Source organism: Thalassophryne amazonica, chromosome 23 (genome assembly GCF_902500255.1).
Source record: "Thalassophryne amazonica chromosome 23, fThaAma1.1, whole genome shotgun sequence".
NCBI classification, from domain to species: domain Eukaryota; kingdom Metazoa; phylum Chordata; class Actinopteri; order Batrachoidiformes; family Batrachoididae; genus Thalassophryne; species Thalassophryne amazonica.
In genome coordinates, this window is record NC_047125.1 from 231,626 (window position 1) to 251,437 (window position 19,812).

At 43.3% G+C, this 19,812-nt stretch overlaps 1 protein-coding gene across 1 annotated transcript in view; it reads left to right on the top strand.

Moving 5' to 3' along the window:
* Positions 1 to 19,812, top strand: part of mllt3 (MLLT3 super elongation complex subunit) — an 87,399-nt gene that overhangs the window by 58,295 nt on the left and 9,292 nt on the right. Inside the window, exon 8 of the mRNA XM_034164870.1 lies at positions 15,138 to 15,207. Within this exon, the coding sequence (XP_034020761.1) occupies positions 15,138 to 15,207 (70 nt within the window). The remainder of the gene's footprint in view (positions 1 to 15,137; positions 15,208 to 19,812) is intronic.

Consider the following 19,812-nt stretch of genomic DNA (forward strand, 5'->3'; position numbering starts at 1 on the left):
GGCATCCAGGTCCTCTTTAATCTTTGGCTTTTGTCAAAGAAAAAGGCTGAATGGTTTTTGGAACAAAGGTTCACGGTCTGAATCCCGCGCTGGGAGCGCTCTTCTTGATCTTTGAAGGGTTCTTGTGTGTCTGGCCTCTGGTTAAGGGCCGGAGTTATGACTAACTTTGTGCTCGGCCCTCACCCGGGACTGTGAGGGGGTCGGGGTGTGTGTGTGGGGGGGTCTAGATGAATACCAGGTGTTTGAGTCTCCCCAGGCCAGCAGCCCTGGTGGCCGCGCGCCGGCTGTGCTCATTCCTCCTGTTAGCGTTTGATGTTGGCGGTTCCAGCGAGCGCCGGGCCGGGAGGAGGAAATGTGGATGAGGTGATGACACAAAGAGAAAGCAGGTTGCCATGTCGGCACAGGAAGCTGGTTTTAGCACGTGGACGGCTCCGCACAGAGACGCGGGAGCCTTTTGCGTCGTGTCCTTGTTGCCGTCCTGTTATTTCTGGACAATTTAATTTGGCGTTCGTCCATTCCTGCCTTTCAGGCCTGAAACACTTTCCAGGGGAGTTGTGGCACTAAAGCGTTTACCACATTGTAATGTTGCCGTTTCTCCTCACAACACTTGAGAGATTTTAGATGTTGAAGTGTTACTTTGTCCTGCAAACACGTCTTAACATGTCCAACAGCACGGGGTCGTTGGTGCAAAATTCTCCACACATTCTGTATCAGGGACGGGTCAGGACTGCAGTCCAGCATCTGTCCTCTCTTCTTCTGGAGACATGTCTTTGCAACGTGTGCAGAATGTGGTTTTGTTTTGTCTTGTTGCAAAGCTTATGGACGTCCCTGGAAAAGACGTCGTCTTGAAGACGGAATGTGTTGCCCTGACATCTCAGTGTACGTTTCTGCTTCACAGAAGACTGAATGACCTTTAACAAGGACACGGACAGAACCTGGATTTGGCCTTGTTGCTGATGAGTCTTTGGTCTTCTTCTTCTTCAAAGAAAAGATCTGGGATCCTGATTCGGTCTACTGTCCACAGACTCTGACTCTAGAGTCGCCTGGTTTCTGGTTCTGTACGCCGCCCGTCGTCTTTCTTGGCGCATTTGTTTGCTCCTGTTGGTGTTTAGCTTTTCTTCAGAGTTAAGAAAGCAGACTGATGCTAAAGACAGTTTGAAGAGGACCTCTTTGGTGCCTTTTGAGTGAAGCGAGACAAAAGGCCTAAGAAGGATTTGTGGCGAGGTTTACGGCTGTCCTATAAATCGGCACGCCAGCTGGGTGTCTGCTGGCAGGAGGTGACAACCTTTGACGTTCCTCTGACTTCTTTCTTTTTCTCTTCTTCTGAAGGTCTTGTCACTTTCTGTAGAACCTTTTTGTTTTTTTGTCAGCCTCCATCAGATGCTGTGGACTTTGAAGAGTGATAAATGTCTCAGGGCAGCGGTGGGGGGGGTGTATAGCAGTCACCGTGTCCATCCTTTTTGGCTTCTTAGTGTGATGTCTCAAGAACCAGTTGACCAATTTCATTTATATTCATCATAAGGGTGAACTTGGGTGATTTGTATTACTGATTTGGGGGGTGGGGGGGGCGGTGTCATCTCCTGAAGGAACCCCCCACTGCAGACGTGAGTTAAAGCCTGTAGATCATCTTTCTGCCCCAGATATCACTGGCTATGAGCTCATGGACGCATAAAAACACAAGTTGATTTTCACAGAAATGTGGTGTCAAAGGTCAACCTGCACAGCAAGATATTAGTTAAACCTTTGAGTCAGGACATTTTTCATCCGGTTTGAACTTTCAGATTTTAAAAATGAAAGTCGTCCACCAGTAAGATCATTAAAAGAGTCATGCAGTGCAACAGATATCAGGCTGTTTGTAGTTTCACACTCTGTGACTCCTGTGATGGGTCGTTTTAAAAAAAGAAGTTAAAATACAACTTTGTTGTGCTTTTGTTAGTTAAGCTCAACTCAAAATGAAGAGCTCCTGTGAGGGTCAAACCTAAGAAACTGACTGATCCCAAAACAAGAGTGATAGAAGCTGCACTGGAGAATGTTCAGCCAGCTGGAGATGAGGATGGAGAGCAGCACTGGAGATCCCTGGAGGATGCAGTGTAACCACCGGGGTATATCACTGGTGGCCACAGCTGGCAAAGTTCTTTCCAAGATTGTGCTGAATAGATTGAAAGTCATTGCAGAAGAAGTTCTTCCTGAATCTCATTGTGGATGAGATTGTGGAAGAATTGTGGATGTATAAAAAAATTGATTGATTGATTGATTGATCCGGACTGGTCGTTCCACCTCTGATAGTCACCCTGCGGCAGCTCCAAGAGAAGGTGGCAGAGAAACATCAGCTCTTATATGTAGTCTTTGTTGACCTCACAAAGGTTTTCGACACCATGAGTCGCACGACTCTGTGGAAGCTCCTTGAAGTCTGTGGATGACCTGACAAGCTTGTTAATATCATCAAACAGTTCCACGATGGAATGAAGGAGTCTCAGGCGGCGGTGAACCCAGTGATGCCTTCTTGGTTAACCGTGGCGTGAAGCAGGGATGTGTATTGGCACCAACTCTCTTCTCCCTTTACCTCACAGCTGTGCTGGATATTATGAATGAAGGGCTCAACAGATTTTCAACCTTGCCCGGCTTCGTGCCCACACTAAAACACAAGAGCTGTATGTGTCAGGGAACTGCTTTATGCTGATGACTCGACTCTTGTAGCCAGTAATCAGGCTGATATGCAGCAGATTGTGGATCTCTTCTGCAGCTGATAAGTTTGGATTGAAAATCAGCATCTCCAAAACTGAGGTACTCTATCAACCTCCTCCAAGGTCCACTGAGTTACCAGAGAGGATTACAGTCCTCGATAGTCCACTGAAGACAGCCGAGTCTTTTACCTGCCTGGGCAGTACTGATACCAACACCAACTGGAAAGAAGGGTTCTGTCTGCATCGAAGGCTCCAAAGAAGACTCTGGCGCATGGAAACTAAGGTGAAGGTCGACTTGCAGTCGTCCCTTGTCTGCTCTACTCTATTGAGTGTGTGACTCTTTACTGCACACACATCAAGGCTCTGACAAGAGTTTAGCTTCGTCGTCTGCACTCCGTCCTCAAGATCAAACAGCAAGGGGACTTACTTTTTACTGATCTTTGATCCTGATCAGTGTTGGACAGTATGTCTCATGGCCATGTTCTCGGTCTGTTTGATAACTTCATATCTCTTCTGGGATGCCATGATGCGTACTGTTCTTACCACGCTACACAGACAAAACACAGTTTTACTTTGACACAGACTGTGTACATACAAAGCAAGCAGTCACCGCATGGAAATGTCAAATGCAACATTTTTCAACCAATCACATAACATTACTGATCCACACTGAGGGCACCGGCCCGCCCATCTGGGTGCGGAGTCCAGGGCAGGCGGAGGACGTACTAGGTAGAGCGCTGGGTGAGGGTAGCTCGCAAGCTGTTGTAGCAGCTCTCTGTTCAGTGAAGGCTTCTTTCAATATGACGTCTAAAATTGAAGTCTGTTTTCTGTCAGTTTTTGAGTCTTCTGAGTTCACATTAAACATCCAGGAGGCGGGAAAACCTCCAACATCACAGAGCTTTGATCCTGAAATTGAATCCTTATTACTGACCTTTGGTCCTGATCACACACATTTTGTTTCTGATGGGCTGACTGTGATCCTGATCAGTGATCTTTAATCCAGATTGATCCTCCACTTTGATCCTGAACTTTAATCCTGGTTACTGACCTTTGGTCCTGATCACACACATTTTGTTTCTGATGGGCTGACTGTGATCCTGATCAGTGATCTTTAATCCAGATTGATCCTCCCCTTTGATCCTGAACTTTAATCCTGGTTACTGACCTTTGGTCCTGATCACACACATTTTGTTTCTGATGGGCTGATCTGTGATCCTGATCAGTGATCTTTAATCCAGATTGATCCTCCCCTTTGATCCTGAACTTTAATCCTGGCTACTGACCTTTGGTCCTGATCACACACATTTTGTTTCTGATGGGCTGACTGTGATCCTGATCAATCAATCAATCAATTTTTTTATATAGCGCCAAATCACAACAAACAGTTGCCCCAAGGCGCTTTATATTGTAAGGCAAGGCCATACAATAATTATGTAAAACCCCAACGGTCAAAACGACCCCCTGTGAGCAAGCACTTGGCTACAGTGGGAAGGAAATACTCCCTTTTAACAAGAAGAAACCTCCAGCAGAACCAGGCTCAGGGAGGGGCAGTCTTCTGCTGGGACTGGTTGGGGCTGAGGGAGAGAACCAGGAAAAAGACATGCTGTGGAGGGGAGCAGAGATCAATCACTAATGATTAAATGCAGAGTGGTGCATACAGAGCAAAAAGAGAAAGAAACAGTGCATCATGGGAACCCCCCAGCAGTCTAAGTCTATAGCAGCATAACTAAGGGATGGTTCAGGGTCACCTGATCCAGCCCTAACTATAAGCTTTAGCAAAAAGGAAAGTTTTAAGCCTAATCTTAAAAGTAGAGAGGGTGTCTGTCTCCCTGATCTGAATTGGGAGCTGGTTCCACAGGAGAGGAGCCTGAAAGCTGAAGGCTCCGCCTCCCATTCTACTCTTACAAACCCTAGGAACTACAAGTAAGCCTGCAGTCTGAGAGCGAAGCGCTCTATTGGGGTGATATGGTACTACGAGGTCCCTAAGATAAGATGGGACCTGATTATTCAAAACCTTATAAGTAAGAAGAAGAATTTTAAATTCTATTCTAGAATTAACAGGAAGCCAATGAAGAGAGGCCAATACGGGTGAGATATGCTCTCTCCTTCTAGTCCCCGTCAGTACTCTAGCTGCAGCATTTTGAATTAACTGAAAGCTTTTTAGGGAACTTTTAGGACAACCTGATAATAATGAATTACAATAGTCCAGCCTAGAGGAAATAAATGCATGAATTAGTTTTTCAGCATCACTCTGAGACAAGACCTTTCTGATTTTAGAGATATTGCGTAAATGCAAAAAAGCAGTCCTACATATTTGTTTAATATGCGCTTTGAATGACATATCCTGATCAAAAAGATTTCTCACAGTATTACTAGAGGTCAGGGTAATGCCATCCAGAGTAAGGATCTGGTTAGACACCATGTTTCTAAGATTTGTGGGGCCAAGTACAATAACTTCAGTTTTATCTGAGTTTAAAAGCAGGAAATTAGAGGTCATCCATGTCTTTATGTCTGTAAGACAATCCTGCAGTTTAGCTAATTGGTGTGTGTCCTCTGGCTTCATGGATAGATAAAGCTGGGTATCATCTGCGTAACAATGAAAATTTAAGCAATACCGTCTAATAATACTACCTAAGGGAAGCATGTATAAAGTGAATAAAATTGGTCCTAGCACAGAACCTTGTGGAACTCCATAATTAACTTTAGTCTGTGAAGAAGATTCCCCATTTACATGAACAAATTGTAATCTATTAGACAAATATGATTCAAACCACCGCAGCGCAGTGCCTTTAATACCTATGGCATGCTCTAATCTCTGTAATAAAATTTTATGGTCAACAGTATCAAAAGCAGCACTGAGGTCTAACAGAACAAGCACAGAGATAAGTCCACTGTCCGAGGCCATAAGATGATCATTTGTAACCTTCACTAATGCTGTTTCTATACTATGATGAATTCTAAAACCTGACTGAAACTCTTCAAATAGACCATTCCTCTGCAGATGATCAGTTAGCTGTTTTACAACTACCCTTTCAAGAATTTTTGAGAGAAAAGGAAGGTTGGAGATTGGCCTATAATTAGCTAAGATAGCTGGGTCAAGTGATGGCTTTTTAAGTAATGGTTTAATTACTGCCACCTTAAAAGCCTGTGGTACATAGCCAACTAACAAAGATAGATTGATCATATTTAAGATCGAAGCATTAAATAATGGTAGGGCTTCCTTGAGCAGCCTGGTAGGAATGGGGTCTAATAAACATGTTGATGGTTTGGATGAAGTAACTAATGAAAATAACTCAGACAGAACAATCGGAGAGAAAGAGTCTAACCAAATACCGGCATCACTGAAAGCAGCCAAAGATAACGATACGTCTTTGGGATGGTTATGAGTAATTTTTTCTCTAATAGTTAAAATTTTGTTAGCAAAGAAAGTCATAAAGTCATTACTAGTTAAAGTTAATGGAATACTCAGCTCAATAGAGCTCTGACTCTTTGTCAGACTGGCTACAGTGCTGAAAAGAAACCTGGGGTTGTTCTTATTTTCTTCAATTAGTGATGAGTAGAAAGATGTCCTAGCTTTACGGAGGGCTTTTTTATAGAGCAACAGACTCTTTAATCCAGGCTAAGTGAAGATCAGTGATCTTTAATCCAGATTGATCCTCCCCTTTGATCCTGAACTTTAATCCTGGTTACTGACCTTTGGTCCTGATCACACACATTTTGTTTCTGATGGGCTGACTGTGATCCTGATCAGTGATCTTTAATCCAGATTGTTACACCCCTTTGGTCCTGAACTTTAATCCTGGTTACTGATCTGTGATCCTGATCATTGGTCCTGAACTTTAATCCTGGTTACTGATCTGCGGTCCTGATCATATATTTTGTTTCTGATGGTCTATCTATGATCCTGATCAGTGATCTTTGATCCTGAACTTTAATCCAAATTACTCACCTTTGGTCCAGATCACGCACATTTTGTTTCTGATGGGCTGCTTGTGATCCTGATCAGTGATCTTTAATCCAGATTGATCCTCCCCTTTAATCCTGGTTACTGAGCTTTGGTCCCAATCACACACATTTTTTTTTCTGATGGGCTGATTGTGATCCTGATCAGTGAGGTTTGATCCTGAACTTTAATCCTGGTTACTGAACTTTGGTCCTGATCATACACATTTTGTTTCTGATGGGCTAATTGTGATCCTGATCAGTGATCCTTAATCCAGATTGATCCTCCCCTTTGATCCTGAACTTTAATCCTGGTTACTCAACTTTGGTCCTGTTCACACACATTTTGTTTCTGATGGGCTAATTGTGATCCTGATCAGTGATCCTTAATCCAGATTGATCCTCCCCTTTGATCCTGAACTTTAGTCCTGGTTACTGAACTTTGGTGATGATCACACACATTTTTTTCTGATGGGCTGATTGTGATTGTGATCCTGATCAGTTATCTTTAATCCAGATTGATCCTCCCCTTTGATCCTGAACTTTAGTCCTGGTTACTGAACTTTGGTCCTGATCACACACATTTTGTTTCTGATGGGCTAATTGTGATCCTGATCAGTGATCCTTAATCCAGATTGATCCTCCCCTTTGATCCTGAACTTTAGTCCTGGTTACTGAACTTTGGTGATGATCACACACATTTTTTTTCTGATGGGCTGATTGTGATTGTGATCCTGATCAGTTATCTTTAATCCAGATTGATCCTCCCCTTTGATCCTGAATTTTAGTCCTGGTTACTGAACTTTGGTCCTGATCACACACATTTTGTTTCTGATGGGCTAATTGTGATCCTGATCAGTGAGGTTTGTCCAGATTGTTACTCCTGTTTGATCGTGTATTTTAATCCTGGTTACTGAACTTTTGTCCTGATCTCACTTTTTTTTTTCTGATGGGCTGATTGTGGCTGTGATCAGTGAGGCTTGATCCAGATTGCTACTCCCCTTTAATCCTAATCAGGATTAAAGTTCATGATCAAAACTTGCAGATTAGGATCACAATGGTCCCATCAGAAACAAAAGGTCATTGAACAGGATCAAAGGCCAGTAATCAGGATTAAAGTTCTGGATCAAAGTTGAATACCAGTCTAGATCAAAGCTCACCAGTCAGGATCACAATGATCTTGATTACAGGATCAAAGGGATCTGAAGTCCTCGGCTGAGCTAAATGTTAGATGTTGAGCACTTCTCATGTTTTTCATTTTCAGGCAGGTTTTGTGGTTTTGTTGCCACCCCGTGTCTTGATGTTGGGTGGTTTTTATCAGAACTAATCACTGGTTGCTGCTGTTCCAGAGTCCGTTCCGGGCGGCTGAAGTCTGCTCGAGGTCTCCCAGCTGCCGTTGATTAGCTCCAGACCTCATAAAACCAGATTTTATGATGTTGATGAAGGTTGTCGTTAAAGAAAAATGACCTCCATCAAAATCTCGTGTTCTCTGAACCGCCGGCGTGACATCATCACTTCCACCTTTTGGTTTTTGCTGAATTTTTCCTGCTACTGAGATGTGAGGCATTCGCAGTCCGACATTATGCCTCAGTGGACGGCAGCACCCCCTGGTGGTTAACACGCTGAGGCAAGCGGCTAACTTTGAGATTGATCATCTTAAAAAAAAAAACAAAACCCCAGTTTATTTACATTTACAGGGAAAGGCTCCGTGCAGTCGGACACTCGTGACGTTTTCAGCGGTTCAGTCCTGACAGGAAGTGGTTATTACCCTGCGCAGTAACATTAATTAGCGCAGTTACTGCCGGTGAAGTCTGTTTTTGTCACGATTGAAAAGACAACCCCCAAAACATCTTAAAAAATACAGCCTAGGCTGAAAAACATCAACCTTCTCTTTGAATTTAGACTTATTTATTTTTTTATTTGGGGGGTGGGGGGAGCGCCAGTTCAGTTCAGTTTCCCCCAATAAAAAACAAAAGTCCTGATCCTACGGTCAGATTAGCTACAGGTGAGGGCAGCGAGCAGTTAGCGTTTGTTGCGTGATGGGCGTCTGCTTGGCGTTAATGTGCGTGGTGTTTGTCACATTATAAAGAACGGAGGACCCCGACGCTTGATTTGTTTCAGTCCAACAACTTTCGCCATGATTTCCTATATTGCTAGTTAGCATGCTAACGTGTCTGTAGGATGTCGTCTAAATCAGTTTATCTGCTTACAAAAACAGCTTTTTCAGATTTCTGACTGTTTATTTTGCAATAAACCTATGAGGACAAACGTCAACCATATTGGATTTATGCAGAAATCAGCTGTTTCGGAGCGTTTTCTGCCATCTTGGTTTATTGGGTTTGCGCGAGAAGCCCGCTGATGTACTGCTGCCTTTGTACTCTGATTGGTAGTCATCATGTCACGTCACTCACCGTTTGCGTAAAACAGACTTCTCGTCTAGGTTGGCCCCGTCTAGGTTGGCCCCGCCTATCTGGCGCCATAGTGCCTCTGTTGTCGCTGCAAATTGGCCACGTGTGTGTTTAGCGTGCATGCTCATATTGTGATGATGAAAGCTTGGCTAATCGTGCCGCACTAATTAGGGATGTGCAGTACATGCGGATCATAGAGAAACACACAACTCCTAGTTGCCAGATTGTACTGGGCTCCACCCTGCTCTCTAGTGGTGGAGGTAACGGTGTTTTTCTTCTAAGTTGCAGAGCTTTGGTACCATTCCAGACTCCTGTATCTCGCGTCTCGGACCCTGTGGTAGGAGACGCTGTGGTTACTGAGTTGTCTGTGTTGTAGAGAACGCTGCTGTCTCTGATGCCATTAGACTGCTTTAGATTAGATAGAACTTTATTGATTCCTTGGGAAGACTCCCTCAGGGAAATTGAGGTTCCAGCAGCATTGTATAGCAGCACACAGGGTAAGAAGCACACAGAGTATCAAAAGTAAAAAAAAAAACAGTCTGCAAATATAAATAGCAGACATACTGATCATTACTGCTTTACTGGCTCCTGCTGTTCCTCTCCTTCCCATCCTCTGTCTTCCTGTTGCTCCTCCTCCCCCCGAGTGAGGGGTTGACCAGTCTGATGGCCTGAGGGACAAAGGCGCTCAGTTTGGACCCCTCTTTTAATCTGTTCATAACCGCCTGTTGCTGTGGTTCTCTGCGCTGGGGTCCTTGCCATGATTTATTACAGTCAATACATTTTTTTTTTTTTTTTTTTTTTTTTTTTTTTTTTTTTTTACATTTGAGTCATGAACCCATGACCTTTACTGAGATTGTCTCTTTAGCTCTTTTGTGACGCTCTGGGTAAGTCGTCACTGTGCTCCTGGAAGAACTGTGGAAGGCCGTCTGTTATTTCTCTATTTGGAGATGATGGTTCTCACTGTGGTTCTTTGGAGGCTAAGAAACGTCTTTTTAACTCTCCCCACAGTGAAATATTTCACTCACTTTCTGCAGCTCTTCTCTAAGTTCTTTATTTTTTTTGGTATTGGCACAGCGTGCTCGTGGCAAGCTAACCTCACGCTGCTCAAATCTGATCTCAAATCAGCAAATTTTACAAAATTTACCCAACATACCTGCTTGGATTTACGTCACAAATCACAAGTAATGTCACTGTGTGGAACAACTAGTTAGCACAGTTTTTGGCTTGTGTCATCTTTAGTTTCTGAGATATTGAGGCTTTTTTTAAAGGGGGCGTGGCCCCACCTAACAAGTGTTGCTGAAAGTTCCAGAATTGTTCATCCTACATGCTTAAAATTTGTGGTAATTTGCACTGTGCTGTAATTGAGAGCAACCCGTGAGGCAGCAGTGCTAACCACTGAGACACCGCGCTGCAAGGTAATCAAACGTCAGACTTGATGACTGACTGATTTGAAACATTTCCCAAAATGCTTTGTTGAAGTTCATCTTCACTGTGATCAGTTGCAAAGTGTTTTGTTAATAACAGTATTGTGTGAATTCTCCACAGTGAAGTATGGGATACCTCAGGGCTCAGTTATAGGCCTGTTGTATTCTCACTCCACTTAGCATCACTCTGTCAGATTATGCAGGCTCGTGGGATTAATTCTCACCGTTATGCTGATGACACAGTTGTGTTTACGTGGTACTGCCGGTAAGGTCTCATGTTGCTTACAACAGGAAGTTTGTCTGGTGGCAGTGAAATGCTAAATGTTTTTTATTTTAAACGTCTAAATTTAGAAAAGGAGATGATCGTTAGACATGGGTATTCATTTGATTGGTTAATACTATCTGGCTGGTTTTACGATCCAGCTGAGACAAATGGCTAAAATGTTGGTGTGACCTTTTTTTGACTTTCATATTAGAGGTGAATAGAAACACCCTGTTCGCCTGAATAACGTTGCTGTGATAAATAGGTGGATGAGCTGGAGAAGCTTGTGATCATCATATAGTGCAGTTCCTCAACATCCTAAGCCAAAGTTTTCTTAAGGCCAGCGATGGACAATCCAGTCAAATACAGTACTTTAGAAACGGAGTCCCTCAAAGCTCAGGACTGGCTACCCTGCTCTTCAGCCTCAAACCTGGCAGTAGTGTGTATCTGCTCATGACTTGGCCCTCCTGCATTCAGACAAGAGCTGGACTATTGTTGATGTGTTCAGAATACATTCAGAAATACCTATGGGTGTAGTACTGACTACAACCCCTGGCAAAAATGATGGAATCACCGGCCTCGGAGGATGTTCATTCAGTTGTTTAATTTTGTAGAAAAAAAGCAGATCACAGACATGACACAAAACTAAAGTCATTTCAAATGGCAACTTTCTTGCTTTAAGAAACAGTATAAGAAATCAAGAAAAAAAAGATTGTGGCTGTCAGTAACGGTTACTTTTTTAGACCAAGCAGAGGAAAAAAATATGGAATCACTCAATTCTGAGGAATAAATTATGGAATCACCCTGTAAATTTTCATCCCCCAAATTAACACCTGCATCAAATCAGATCTGCTCGTTGACATTGACCCTATGTGTCTTTTTGCAAGGAATGTTTTTGCAGTTTTTGCTCTATGGCAAGATGCATTATCATCTTGAAAAATTATTTCATCATCCTTAAACATCCTTTCAATTGTCCAAAATATCAACGTAAACTTGTGCATTTATTGATGATGTAATGACAGCCATCTCCCCAGTGCCTTTACCTGACATGCAGCCCCACATCATCAATGACTGTGGAAATTTACATGTTCTCTTCAGGCAGTCATCTTTATAAATCTCATTGGAACGGCACCAAACAAAAGTTCCAGCATCATCACCTTGCCCAATGCAGATTTGAGATTCATCACTGAATATGACTTTCATCCAGTCATCCACAGTCCACGATTGCTTTTCCTTAGCTCATTGTAACCTTGTTTTTTTCTGTTTAGGTGTTAATGATGCCTTTCGTTTAGCTTTTCTGTATGTAAATCCCATTTCCTTTAGGCAGTTTCTTACAGTTCCGTCACAGACGTTGACTCCAGTTTCCTCCCATTCGTTCCTCATTTGTTTTTTTGTGCATTTTCGATTTTTGAGACATATTGCTTGAAGTTTTCTGTCTTGACGCTTTGATGTCTTCCTTGGTCTACCAGTATGTTTGCCTTTAACAACCTTCCCATGTTGTTTGTATTTGGTCCAGAGTTTAGACACAGCTGACTGTGAACAACCAACATCTTTTGCAACATTGCGTGATGATTTACCCTCTTTTAAGAGTTTGATAATCCTCTCCTTTGTTTCAATTGACATCTCTCGTGTTGGAGCCATGATTCATGTCAGTCCACTTGGTGCAACAGCTCTCCAAGGTGTGTTCACTCCTTTTTAGATGCAGACTAACAAGCAGATCTGATATGATGCAGGTGTTAGTTTTGGGGATGAAAATTTACAGGGTGATTCCATAATTTATTCCTCAGAATTGAGTGATTCCATATTTTTTCCCTCTGCTTGGTCTAAAAAAGTAACCGTTACTGACTGCCACAATCTTTTTTTCTTGATTTCTTATACTGTTTCTTAAAGCCAGAAAGTTGCCATTTGAAATGACTTTAGTTTTGTGTCATGTCTGTGATCTGCTTTTTTTCTACAAAATTAAACAACTGAATGAACATCCTCTGAGGCCGGTGATTCCATCATTTTTGCCAGGGGTTGTACAAAGTGGACCTGTTACTCTGATTTATCAATAGAAACAAGCATAACTCAAAGTTCTTGTTCAACACAGTGGCAACACTTATTCATAGACAACCACCTGTAGTTCGCTCTCCTTTTACAGCACAAGATTTCCTGGATTACTTTGGGAAGAAAATAGAAGACATCAGGTTAAACATATCCCGACATGCCTTAATCCAGCCACTACACCCTGCTATCGATGTAGGCGCCACTACTGAGGTATTACCTAGATATACAGAATTTGACAGTATCTCACTAGACATGCTGACAAAACTCATAACGCCAACAAAAAGCACAACCTGTTTATTTGATCCTATACCAACAAAACTGTTTAAGGACCTGTGGCCCACTCTTGGGCCGACTGTGCTGGAAATGATTAATCTTTCTTTAACTTCTGGATCTGTTCCTAAATGTTTCAAATCTGCAGTGATTAAACCATTACTTAAGAAACCTAATCTTGACCCTAGTGTATTGAAAAACTATCGTCCGATATCAAATCTATCATTTTTATCTAAAATTCTGGAAAAAGTGGTGTCATGGCAGCTCGTGGACTATCTTACTGAGAATAATCTCTTTGAGCCACTGCTGTCTGCTTTTAGAAAATATCATTCCACAGAGACGGCTCTCACTAAAGTGGTGAATGATCTTCTGCTTACAATGGATTCGGACACCACTACGGTTCTGTTGCTGTTAGATCTCAGTGCTGCATTTGATACAGTGGATCATCATATTCTACTTGATAGGCTGGAAAATCATTTTGGGATTACTGGGAGTGCCCTTGCATGGCTGACGTCATACCTGACCAGTCGTTCTGTGTTTTGTACAGTAACACTAACTCTAACCTTAGTGACATGAAATTTGGGGTTCCACAGAGGTCTGTCTTAGGCCCCCTGCTTTTCTCCCTTTATATAGCACCCCTTGGGCACATATTGCGGCGTTTTGGGATTACCTTTCACTGCTATGCAGATGATACTCAGTTCTACATGCCGATAACTGCTGGTAATCTCGTTCACATAAAATCCTTAGAAGATTGCCTTGCAGCAATGAGAAGTTGGATGTCTAGAAACTTCCTACTTTTAAACTCTGAAAAGACTGAAATGATGGTTCTTGGTCCAGTGAGACATCAGCATCAATTTGACCAGTTAACACTCAGCCTAGGCTCGTGTGTCATACATCACATTGACAAAGTAAGGAAACTTGGGGTAATTTTTGATCCTTCGTTGTCCTTTGGCCTCCACATTAGAAATATTACTAGGACTACTTTCCTCCACCTGCCAAATATAGCGAAGATTCGTCCCATCCTGTCTATGGCTGATGCTGAGACCCTGATCCATGCATTTATCTCTTCTAGATTGGACTACTGCAATGTTCTATTTTCTGGTTTACCACAGTCCAGCATTAGGGGTCTCCAATTGGTTCAAAATGCTGCAGTCAGCCTTTTGACATGAAGCAGAAAGTTCAACCACATTACACCCATTTTGGCGTCTCTTCACTGGCTTCCTGTCCCAGTGAGATCAGATTTTAAGGTTCTGCTACTAACCTATAAAATTATTCATGGACTGGCACCTCCCTATTTAGCTGACCTAATTAAACCTTACGTACCGGCCCAGGCTTTGCATTCTCAGGGTGCAGGACTACTTTGTGTCCGTAAGGTGAGTAAGAAGTCTGTGAGTCACAGAGCTTTCTCTTATCGTGCCCTTGTTCTGTGGAATGATCTCCCTGCATCAATAAAACAGTCAGATTCTGTAGAGACTTTCAAGTCCAGACTTAAGACGCACTTATTTTCCCCTTCGTATGGCAGCATACTGGTACAGTACGCTGCCATACGAAAGCACTTTTTACTCTTTTAATTCATTTATTAGTAATTGGAGTGTGCTGCGGCCTCAACTTTATCTAAATTCTGGGTCTTTTAGAGAAGTTTAGGGCTAGTGGCTGGTGATCACCTTAGTATTTGTTTTTCTTGTTGTTTAATGCTGACAAATTATACTGTATTTCTTGTCTTTCTGATGCCTGATTCGTTTTTTGTTTTTTTTTTCTCTCTGTTTAAGGTGCAGCTCCATCCAGAGATGGGTGTGGTATTTGTGCTGGAGACCCTCCTGTCCTGTGCACCAACAGCATTTCCTATATATTCATTTTTCTGAATTGTTCTGTAATTTGTGTCTGTATCATGGCCCAAGCAGAGGGTCACCCCTTTGAGTCTGGTCTGCTTGAGGTTTCTCCCTCAGAGGGAGTTTTTTTCTTACCACTGTTGCTCTGGGGGTTAGTAAGGTTAGACCTTACCTGTGTGAAGCATCTTGAGGCAGCTCTGTTGTGATTTGACACTATATAAATGAAAACAAATTAAAATTGAAATTGTTCCCGTTTATATTTCTGTTCACAGTCAGAGCAGCTCAGTCCGGCCAGCTCCAGCTCCAGTTCAGGCTTTGCTCCTACTCACCGCAAACGACAAGGTAACACTTTGGAACGTGTCTGTGATGTTGATCAGAGATCAGACCGGGAGTGACATGTTTAGCCGCATGTTCTCCTTGAATTGCTGGCTGTCTGAGTGGTGTCCAAAAAATGAGGTGGGCTTCATAGATAATTGGCAAAGCTTCTGGGGAAAACCTGGTCTTGTTAGGAGAGACGGCATCCATCCCACTTTGGATGGAGCAGCTCTCATTTCTAGAAATCTGGCCAATTTTCTTAAATCCTCCAAACCGTGACTATCCAGGGTTGGGACCAGGAAGCAGAGTTGTAGTCTTACACACCTCTCTGCAGCTTCTCTCCCCCTGCCATCCCCTCATTACTCCATCCCCGTAGAGACGGTGCCTGCTCCCAGACCACCAATAACCAGCAAAAATCTATTTAAGCATAAAAATTCAAAAAGAAAAAATAATATAGCACCTTCAACTGCACCACAGACTAAAACAGTTAAATGTGGTCTATTAAACATTAGGTCTCTCTCTTCTAAGTCCCTGTTGGTAAATGATATAATAATTGATCAACATACTGATTTATTCTGCCTTACAGAAACCTGGTTACAGCAGGATGAATATGTTAGTTTAAATGAGTCAACACCCCCGAGTCACACTAACTGTCAGAATGCTCGTAGCACGGGCCGTGGAGGAGGATTAGCAGCAATCTTCCATTCCAGCTTATTAATTAATCAAAAACCCAGACAGAGCTTTAATTCATTTGAAAGCTTGACTCTTAGTCTTGTCCATCCAAATTGGAAGTCCCAAAAACCAGTTTTATTTGTTATTATCTATCGTCTACCTGGTCGTTACTGTGAGTTTCTCTGTGAATTTTCAGACCTTTTGTCTGACTTAGTGCTTAGCTCAGATAAGATAATTATAGTGGGCGATTTTAACATCCACACAGATGCTGAGAATGACAGCCTCAACACTGCATTTAATCTATTATTAGACTCTATTGGCTTTGCTCAAAAAGTAAATGAGTCCACCCACCACTTTAATCATATCTTAGATCTTGTTCTGACTTATGGTATGGAAATAGAAGACTTAACAGTATTCCCTGAAAACTCCCTTCTGTCTGATCATTTCTTAATAACATTTACATTTACTCTGATGGACTACCCAGCAGTGGGGAATAAGTTTCATTACACTAGAAGTCTTTCAGAAAGCGCTGTAACTAGGTTTAAGGATATGATTCCTTCTTTATGTTCTCTAATGCCATATACCAACACAGTGCAGAGTAGCTACCTAAACTCTGTAAGGGAGATAGAGTATCTCGTCAATAGTTTTACATCCTCATTGAAGACAACTTTGGATGCTGTAGCTCCTCTAAAAAAGAGAGCTTTAAATCAGAAGTGCCTGACTCCGTGGTATAACTCACAAACTCGTAGCTTAAAGCAGATAACCCGTAAGTTGGAGAGGAAATGGCGTCTCACTAATTTAGAAGATCTTCACTTAGCCTGGAAAAAGTCTGTTGCTCTATAAAAAAGCCCTCCGTAAAGCTAGGACATCTTTCTACTCATCACTAATTGAAGAAAATAAGAACAACCCCAGGTTTCTTTTCAGCACTGTAGCCAGGCTGACAAAGAGTCAGAGCTCTATTGAGCTGAGTATTCCATTAACTTTAACTAGTAATGACTTCATGACTTTCTTTGCTAACAAAATTTTAACTATTAGAGAAAAAATTACTCATAACCATCCCAAAGACGTATCGTTATCTTTGGCTGCTTTCAGTGATGCCGGTATTTGGTTAGACTCTTTCTCTCCGATTGTTCTGTCTGAGTTGTTTTCATTAGTTACTTCATCCAAACCATCAACATGTCTGTTAGACCCCATTCCTACCAGGCTGCTCAAGGAAGCCCTACCATTATTTAATGCTTCGATCTTAAATATGATCAATCTATCTTTGTTAGTTGGCTATGTACCACAGGCTTTTAAGGTGGCAGTAATTAAACCATTACTTAAAAAGCCATCACTTGACCCAGCTATCTTAGCTAATTATAGGCCAATCTCCAACCTTCCTTTTCTCTCAAAAATTCTTGAAAGGGTAGTTGTAAAACAGCTAACTGATCATCTGCAGAGGAATGGTCTATTTGAAGAGTTTCAGTCAGGTTTTAGAATTCATCATAGTACAGAAGCAGCATTAGTGAAGGTTACAAATGAGGACACACACCAATTAGCTAAACTGCAGGATTGTCTTACAGACATAAAGACATGGATGACCTCTAATTTCCTGCTTTGAAACTCAGATAAAACTTGAAGTTATTGTACTTGGCCCCACAAATCTTAGAAACATGGTGTCTAACCAGATCCTTACTCTGGATGGCATTACCCTGACCTCTAGTAATACTGTGAGAAATCTTGGTGTCATTTTAGGCTTAAAACTTTCCTTTTTGCTAAAGCTTATAGTTAGGGCTGGATCAGGTGACCCTGAACCATCCCTTAGCTATGCTGCTATAGACGTAGACTGCTGGGGGGTTCCCATGATGCACTGTTTCTTTCTCTTTTTGCTCTGTATGCACCACTCTGCATTTAATCATTAGTGATTGATCTCTGCTCCCCTCCACAGCATGTCTTTTTCCTGGTTCTCTCCCTCAGCCCCAACCAGTCCCAGCAGAAGACTGCCCCTCCCTGAGCCTGGTTCTGCTGGAGGTTTCTTCCTGTTAAAAGGGAGTTTTTCCTTCCCACTGTAGCCAAGTCCTTGCTCACAGGGGGTCGTTTTGACCGTTGGGGTTTTACATAATTATTGTATGGCCTTGCCTTACAATATAAAGCGCCTTGGGGCAACTGTTTGTTGTGATTTGGCGCTATATAAAAAAATTGATTGATTGATTGATTGATCTTCTCTGCTGAAGACCAGAAACCTCCGCTGACCCAATGTTAGCTTGTTCAGGGAGTGTCTGTAGTTCATCACTAATGTTGGTGCGTTTGGACAGTGAGTGTCGCTAATCTTAGTGCGTTCCGGCAGTGAGTGTCGCTAATCTTATTGCGTTCCGGCAGTGAGTGTCGCTAATCTCGGTGCGTTCCTGCAGTGAGTGTCGCTAATCTGTGTGCGTTCCGGCAGTGAGTGTCGCTAATCTCGGTGCGTTCCGGCAGTGAGTGTCGCTAATCTCGGTGCGTTCCGGCAGTGAGTGTCGCTAATCTCGGTGCGTTCTGGCAGTGAGTGTCGCTAATCTCGGTGCGTTCCGGCAGTGAGTGTCGCTAATCTCGGTGCGTTCCGGCAGTGTGTGTTGCTAATCTTGGTGCGTTCCGGCAGTGTGTGTTGCTAATCTTGGTGCGTTCCGGCAGTGAGTGTCGCTAATCTTGGTGCGTTCCGACAGTGAGTGTCGCTAATCTTGGTGCGTTCCGACAGTGAGTGTCGCTAATGTTGGTGTGTTCCGGCAGTGTGTGTTGCTCATCTCGGTGCGTTCCGACAGTGAGTGTCGCTAATCTTGGTGCGTTCCGGCAGTGTGTGTTGCTCATCTCGGTGCGTTCCGACAGAGTGTCGCTAATCTTGGTGCGTTCGGACAGTGAGTGTTGCTAATGTTAGTGTGTTCCGGTAGTGAGTGTCGCTAATGTTAGTGTGTTCCGGCAGTGTGTGTTGCTCATCTCGGTGCGTTCCGGCAGTGAGTGTCGCTAATCTTGGTGCGTTCCGGCAGTGTGTGTTGCTCATCTCGGTGCGTTCCGACAGTGAGTGTCGCTAATCTTGGTGCGTTCCGACAGTGAGTGTCGCTAATCTTGTGCGTTCCGGCAGTGTGTGTTGCTCATCTCGGTGCGTTCCGACAGTGAGTGTCGCTAATCTTGGTGCGTTCGGACAGTGAGTGTTGCTAATGTTAGTGTGTTCCGGTAGTGAGTGTCGCTAATGTTAGTGCGTTCCGGTAGTGAGTGTCGCTAATGTTGGTGCGTTCCGGCAGTGAGTGTCGCTAATGTTGGTGCGTTCCGGCAGTGAGTGTCGCTAATGTTGGTGCGTTCCGGCAGTGAGTGTCGCTAATGTTGGTGCGTTCCGGCAGTGAGTGTCGCTAATGTTGGTGCGTTCCGGCAGTGAGTGTCGCTAATGTTGGTGCGTTCCGGCAGTGAGTGTCGCTAATCTTGGTGCGTTCGGACAGTGAGTGTCGCTAATCTCGGTGTTTTCGGACAGTGCTCTCTGTGCTTCTGTGTAGGCTCTGTTGTCCAGGTGGTTTCCATAGTAGAGAAGCTTGAATCTTCGACTTGACTGGGTTGCTTGACGAGAGGACGTTTCGCTTCAAATCAAAGAAGCTTCCTCAGCTAAAATTCTTGCTCTGGAAGTCTGACTTCTGTCTGACTCTTGTAGAGAAGAATAAAACAGAAGCCAACAATCTCGGTGCATTCGAGCAGTGAGTGTCGCTAATCTTGGTGCGTTTCGGACAATGAGTGTCGCTAATCTTGGTGCGTTCGGACAGTGAGTGTCGCTAATCTTGGTGCGTTCGGACAGTGAGTGTCGCTAATCTTGGTGCGTTCGGACAGTGAGTGTCGCTAATCTTGGTGCGTTCGGACAGTGAGTACCGCTAATGTTGGTGCGTTCCGGCAGTGAGTGTCGCTAATGTTGGTGCGTTCCGGCAGTGAGTGTCGCTAATGTTGGTGCGTTCCGGCAGTGAATGTCGC